Source organism: Saccopteryx bilineata, chromosome 4 (assembly GCF_036850765.1).
Source record: "Saccopteryx bilineata isolate mSacBil1 chromosome 4, mSacBil1_pri_phased_curated, whole genome shotgun sequence".
In the NCBI taxonomy this organism is placed as follows: Eukaryota; Metazoa; Chordata; class Mammalia; order Chiroptera; family Emballonuridae; genus Saccopteryx; species Saccopteryx bilineata.
The window spans coordinates 92,102,063-92,109,083 of record NC_089493.1 but is presented as its reverse complement, the minus strand read 5'-3'; the positions used below and the strand labels follow the sequence as shown (position 1 = coordinate 92,109,083).

At 38.6% G+C, this 7,021-nt stretch overlaps 1 gene segment (V, D, J or C); it reads right to left on the bottom strand.

Annotated features, from left to right (window-relative positions):
* Window positions 1-3,132: 3,132 nt before the first annotated feature.
* On the bottom strand, window positions 3,133-3,722 carry LOC136335492 (T cell receptor alpha variable 20-like). The segment is given in 2 exon segments: window positions 3,133-3,518; window positions 3,671-3,722. Coding segments are annotated over 2 exon segments (438 nt in total).
* Between the last annotated feature and the right edge of the window lie 3,299 nt (window positions 3,723-7,021).

Below are 7,021 nucleotides of genomic sequence, written 5' to 3'. Positions count from 1 at the left end.
GGTATCTAATCTGTGAATGTAGGGACAATCTTGTGGGACTGAGCCTTTAACCTGTAAGATCTGACACTATCTCCAGGCAGACAGTGTCAGAATTGAGTTGAGTGGCAAGATACCCAGTGGGTATTGAAGAGAATTGTTTGGTGTGGAGATAAACCCCCATACATTTGGTGACCAGAGATGTGAATGTTTTGAGTGAGTAGTAAAGGAGACTCACAAGAAAGAGAGACAGTAAAGACATACTGGGTTTTTCCTAAACAGAAAAATAATTTCTAGATTTTACCAATACACAGCCTTTTTATAATGACACCAAATTGTAAACAATCCAAAACCAATAACTTTGGTTCAGTGGATAGAGTATCAGCCCCGTGTGTGAACATCTGGCTTCAACCTTCGGTCAGGGCACACATGAGAAGCTACCAGCTGCTTCTTTTGACCTCCCTATCCCCCTTTTCTCTCTCTCTTCCCCTCACAGCCAGTGGATCAGTTGGTTTGATCATCAGCCTCAGGCAGTGAGGATAGCTCAGTTGATTTGAGCATCGGCCCCAGACAGGGATTGCCAGGTGAATCCCGGTCAGGGCACATACAGGAGTTTGTCTCACTGTCTCCCCTCCTATCACTTAAAAAAACACCACCATCACCACCAACAACAAAAAAACAATATCTATTTCAAAGAGAATAGGTAAATTGTTATATATTCATAGAGAGGAACTCTATGCATCAATAGAAAGGAACAAACAATTGATACACAAAGCAACATTAATGAATTACAAAGATGTTATTGAAGAAAGACAGATATAAGAACCTATACTCTACTGTTTTGTAAAATGTCAGTCACAGGAAGATCAAGAATTGATGATAGAATGGCCTGACCTGTGGTGGCGCAGTGGATAAAGCATCGACCTGGAAATGCTGAGGTCGCTGGTTCGAAACCCTGGGCTTGCCTGGTCAAGGCACATATGGGAGTTGATGCTTCCAGCTCCTCCCCCCTTCTCTCTCTCTGTCTCTCTCTCTCCTCTGTCTCTCTCCTCTCTAAAAATGAATAAATAAAATAAAAAATAAAATCTTGAGTTTTCAAGCAAAACTCAATAAAAAAAAAAAAAAAAAAAAAAAAAAGAATTGATGATAGAAGCCAGAATTGTGATTCCTTAGAGTGGAGAATGGGAGAAAGTCCTGCTGAAATGGAAGGAGAACATGGAAATCTTTTATAGAAACAGAAATGTTCAACATATAGATCTGAATGGAATTAGATAAAAACAAGTATAAAACTTTATTGATTTGTGGGCTTGTAAATTTTTTGCACTTTATTTTATGCATTATACTTTCATTATAAAAAGAGAAAAAAATAAACAATATTTTAAAATATTGAGACAATGTCAGTGCTGTCACCTGAGAATTAAAAGTGATTCTATAGTGCTTGACTGGTGGTGGCATAGTGGATGGAGCAATAACCTGAAATGCTGTGGTTCCAGGTTTGAAACTCCAAGATCACTGGTTTGAGTGCAGACCCATCCAACTTGAGTGTGGGGTTGTTGGCTTAATGTGGAATCATTGACATGATACTGTGGTAACTGACTTGAGCACAAGTTCACTGGCATTAGCCAGAGATCATTGACTTTGCTAGAGCCTCCCAATCAAGGCAGGTATCAAGCAATTAATGAACAACTAAACATGCCACAACTACTTTTAGGCTTTGCATCTCTCTTCCTTTCTGTTTTTATCTATGTCTCACTAAAAAGTAAAAATAAAAATAAAAAGGATAGTTTTATGGGGAAGGCAAGACAGAAGTATGTGGATGAGTAAGACCAAAAATACGGTGTTCTTTGAGTTTGAAAATATATAAAAAACCCTGGCTGGTTGGTTCAGTGGTAAAATGTCAGCCAGGGGTGTGGATGTCCCAGGTTCAATTTTGGTCAGGGCACAAAGGAAATGTAACCATCTGCTTCTCCACCCCTCTCCCTCCCCTCTCTCTCTCACAGCCATGGATCAATTGGTTCCAGTGAGATGGTCCTGGGCACTGATGATGGCTTCATGGCCACTGTGTCAGGTGCTAAAAATAGCTCAGTTGCCAAGAAACTGAACAACATCAAGATGGACAGAACATTGCCCTGTAGAAGGCTTGTTGGGTGCATCCTGGGTGGAGTGCACATGTGGGAATCAGTCTCTCTTCCTCCCCTGCTCTCATTTAATTAAATAAATATGTATATGAGGATTATTTTGATAAAAATAAATTTTATTTTTCAAAAGAAGGGAAAGGATACTGATGCAACTCTCAGACAAGATAACAGCTAAAAAAAATCCTTTGGCTTCATCAACACCAATCACTGGTGTTAAAGTGAGAGTTTCTATTGAAGTGATGCCAACAGAGGTCAGATTCAAGTAGGGTAAGGAAGAGGAATTGAGAAAATGGACACAGTAAGTAGATGATTCTTTTATCTACATTGATTATTAAGGAGAAGTGAAATATAGTAATGTGGCTAATAGAAATGGAAGCTTCAAGACTATATTAAAATGGAAAGCATTCACTCATAGACATGTGACCATATTATATAAGAGGCTCCAGAAAAAGAAATTTCAGGGAAGAGTATACTCCTGTGCAGTCTCTTTTCTTTCTTTTTTTATTTAAATATTTAGAAAATTACATTAAAGAGATGACATTGATCAATAAGAGTACATAAGTTTCAGGTAAACATTTCTATAGCTTTTGAACTGTTGATGTTGTGTACCCTTCATCCAAGGTCAAATCTTTTTCCATCATCATATATGTCTCTTTTTTCCCTTTTTCCTACCCCCTCCTCCACATCCCCCTTTCCCTGGTAATTTCTTCACTTTTATCTATATCCATAGTCTCAGTTTTATATCCCACCTATGTGTGAAATCATATAGCTCATAGCTTTTTCTGGTTTACTTTTCAAATGATCCAAGATGGGAAAGCAAGACTCCCTATCACAGCTACCCCACCTGAGTCAATGTGAAGGAAACTCTGGGTGTTATAAAAAGCAGAATGAGCCATGAACATGGAGAGGGGACAGTCTAGGATCCCTGGACAGAATGAACAGTAATTTCTGCCATCTGGTTATGTCACAAGACTTTATTATCCAAAGGACAGCTTGGAAAGAGTCTCTGAGTATTGAGTCAATATGTCATCAAGGAGGAAAAACAACAGAGATGCCCTAATTCCAGAGCCCCAGCTGCAGGGCTTTGGTACAGGCTGCAGGTGCCTGTGGAGCACTGTGTGTCCACAGCACAGAGGTAAGTGGCTGAGTCTTCAGATTTAGGATTTGTGAAGTGCAGAGAACTTCTCTTCTCTAATAGTGTGGCTCTCAGTCTTTCATTCTGCTGTTCATTCCCAATTGTATACAGGGCAAAGAGGAGTTTGGGGCCTTTTCCAGGATCCTGCCTGTACCACTGCAGCCCTCTAATACCGGTGACTGTGTAACTGCAGTTGAGGCTGACACTGTCTCCCTCCTGGATGCTCAGGGTCTGAGGACTCTGCTGCACCTTGTCTTCTCCATTCAGCCCTGTGGAAGAAAACAAAACCAGAAATGAGACAAAGCTTTAAGTTTAGCAATTGTGAAAATCCTACAAGAATCCTGGGATGAACAGAGACTAAACGCTTATGGTCTCCCCAGCTTGGGACTGTATGGTTTTTATCTCTGAACCTCTAACTTACAGCCAAGTTGAAGCCACAAGACTATGACTGCACACTCCAGCACATTGTCCATCCTGATATCTGTCTTCATACAATTTGTAATGATTCTAAAACTTCTCTTCTCTGAGTAGCTGTTTCTGTGTCTTAGTTTTTGTTCTCTCATGCTTAAGACAGCCATTCCTTTGGTGGCTGAGCCAATCAAAAGCAAATTCTCTAGTACTGTCATGTTTTTGACATTTAAGCCATTTGTGGAATGAGAGGAATAGAACCAATGCCACCTTGTGGTCATCAACACAATTGCATAGTACCTACTTCAGACCATTTACAAAGAAAAAGATAGAGGGAAGGACACTTTTGATATTCAGTGGTATAGATAAGATTTTAAAATTACTTAGAAATACATTCATTTACTTGCACTTCTTTTGTGACAGAGGCAGAGAGAGAGACAGAGAGAGGGACAGATAGGGACAAACAGACCAAAAGGGAGAGATGAGAAGCATCAATTCTTCATTGTGGCACATTAGTCATTTATTGATTGCTTTCTCATATGTGCCTTGACTGGAGGGGGGGGGGAGCACTACAGCAGAGTGAGTGACCCCTTGCTCATGCCAGTGATCTTGGGCTCAAGCCAGTGGCCTTGGGCTTTTAGCCAGTGACCATGGGGTCATGTCTATTATCTTTGTTCCTTGGTTTTTGAGAGCTGCTCTTGTAGTACAGAGTTGGTTTTTCATGCTGATTGTTCCTAAATTAATTTGTAATCCAGTTTGGTGGTGTGAACTGGGAGTCTGTGCGTCTGACTACTCTGCTGACATCTTCAGGTCTCCGAAACTTTTTTTAATTTAGAGCTTTGGGTATGGAGTGCTGTTCACTCCCAAGGACATCTGACTCCTGTGGGAAATTTTATTCTTTTTCAAAGAAAGCAAAATTTTTATTAGAAGTCAACAGCAATGTTTTTAAATATGACATTTTGTGATAGTGGGCATCAAGCTGTTGAATCTAATCCCACTATCTGGAGGAAGATGGGAATAAGGGCATACACCATAAAGGATGCAGGTAGTGGACAGATTTGTACCAGGGGCCAGACAAAAGACAACTGCTATATATAGCAGAAAGAAGCAGGATAAGGGGTAAGGTTCAGAGCTTATTTGCATCACATGTCATATGTATTTAATATCTACTTTTTCCCTCATAAGAAAAAATAAAAAACACAGTGGATCACATCCAGAAAAGAAAGTGTGCAACTTAAATGACTCAGGAAACTGGACAGTGCACTGAGTTATTAGTAACTATTTATTTATTTAATTTTTTTTAATTTGTGTTACTTTGCTTTTTCTGATTTAGGTCAAACTCTAGCTCATGTGCAAGAGTAGAGGTTCTGTGATGTGTGGACACCTCAGGCGAGTTCAGGGAACATCTGCAGAAGGAAGATTGTGAAGAAGTAGCAAGATTAGAGCCTGATGGTTGCAATCCATCACCTTATTTACTGGCTATTTCAGGGGCTTTTTAGAGGGTGCAGCCATCCTGCAGTCTGTGACAGCTTCCAGTGCTCAGTATCATTAATAAACCCTAAAACAATTCAAGGACTTGTCATCTCAATGAAGTTCCCAGGGTTTCAATGGTCCAAGAAATTTTGAGCTAGCCCCTTAAAGGTGAAAGACATGTAGCTGCACCTCACACCACCAATCACAGAAAAACAAAAACAAAAACAAAACCTAACACTGGGAAGGCCTTTTATGAATTTTGGAAGCAACATGTGTCACATGTGGGTGTGTGTTGCTTTGACTTCTTCACAGAATCACCCGTGTAGCTGACAGTTTTGAATGGGAACTCATTTAGATATGAACAAATAAATTTGGATGCTTACCTTAATATCTGTTACAATATAAATTTCAACTAAAGATAACTTTTAAATAAGATAAAAACAATTTTTCATAAAATTTAAGATGGTCACAAATTTTCTAAGATAATAAAAAGCATAATAGAAAAATATCAGACATCATAAAAATTTTAAATTCTATTCAGGTATGTTAATAAAATGTTTAAATATTATAAAATTAAAATATTTTACCATCTATCATCTTTAATTCTGACCTTTTTGACACCAGGAGTCACTCTTTAGAATTTTGGTTCTATAAGTTAAAAAAAAAAAATTTAGGCCATAAACAAAGGAATTCATTTAGCCAGGAAAGAAGGCAATTCTAGAAAGATGATAGATTGAAAAAAGCTATGATCCCCTGTGCTTAGCCAAGGACTTTCTGTGGTGACCAGCCAGGCTATTCTGAAAGAGCTCAAGCAAGGTATCCCATTTGGGGTTTATATATGAATTTGGAATCAGGTGGTAGGGAACTCCAGAATGAAGACCAAGAATCTATGCATCTTGGAGAGAGCTTGGACTATACAGATCAATGGACCTTGGCAAAGGAAACAATCTCTTGAGAATCCTCTCCTCTAACTCCCAAATAGCTGAGTAGAAATGAACAAGTAGGCTGAGTCGCATCTGTCCTTAATGAAGAGGGGGACAAGGGGATCAGAGAGCCAAGAGATCTCCTTTTAATGTTTCTTCAGGTCCTGACATTACCACTGATAATCAATGCTCTTCTGGCTGCTACATTGCTGACCACTAGACACAGAAACCTCTAGGCTTTGCACACTCACAAGATTGCCTCCACTTAAAGTGCCCCAGTAATCTGACATGTCAGGAGGGGAGTAAAGATAGGTAAAGGATACCTCTGAAAGAAACAAGGGCCTCATCTGGTTAAATATAGTCTGAAAAAATTATCAGAGTCAGTGATCCGATCTCTTTAGTCCATAATATGGGTACATAGTTTGAAAAGTGATTGAGAATTCATTTACAAGAAATCTGTCACAAAAAATATCTCATTAAATACACTATTTATTTAATATTTTAATGTAAGAAATATAATTTAATAAAATTAGGAGAATTCTGTAAACCTCAGACTATGGTCATCATGAACATATACAATGTTTCCAATAAGATTTGGTTGATAGAGAAATAAGACATTTACACGATGGCCATGCTGACCTCATTTCTATCTCCGTCTTCCATCCAACACCTTTCCCCATACATACTGCAGGTACACCCCATTGATTCTGCTCTGTACCTATGAAGTACAGGCCACGTTTTAAAATTCAAGTTACTCTGTCTTATTTATTTCTCCCTAATCCCTCTTTTCTTTTTTCTATTTCCTCTTCTCTCTTTACGTATGTTCATTTTCTTCTATTTCATCTGCTTATTTCTTTTTTATCTGTCTTTATAATCTCAGAAGATATATTATAGAGGTAGATATCACCAGAATAGCTTTAAAGTGAGAGTAAAGGTTCATATCTTAAAATTTTAAGTCATGAAAACCA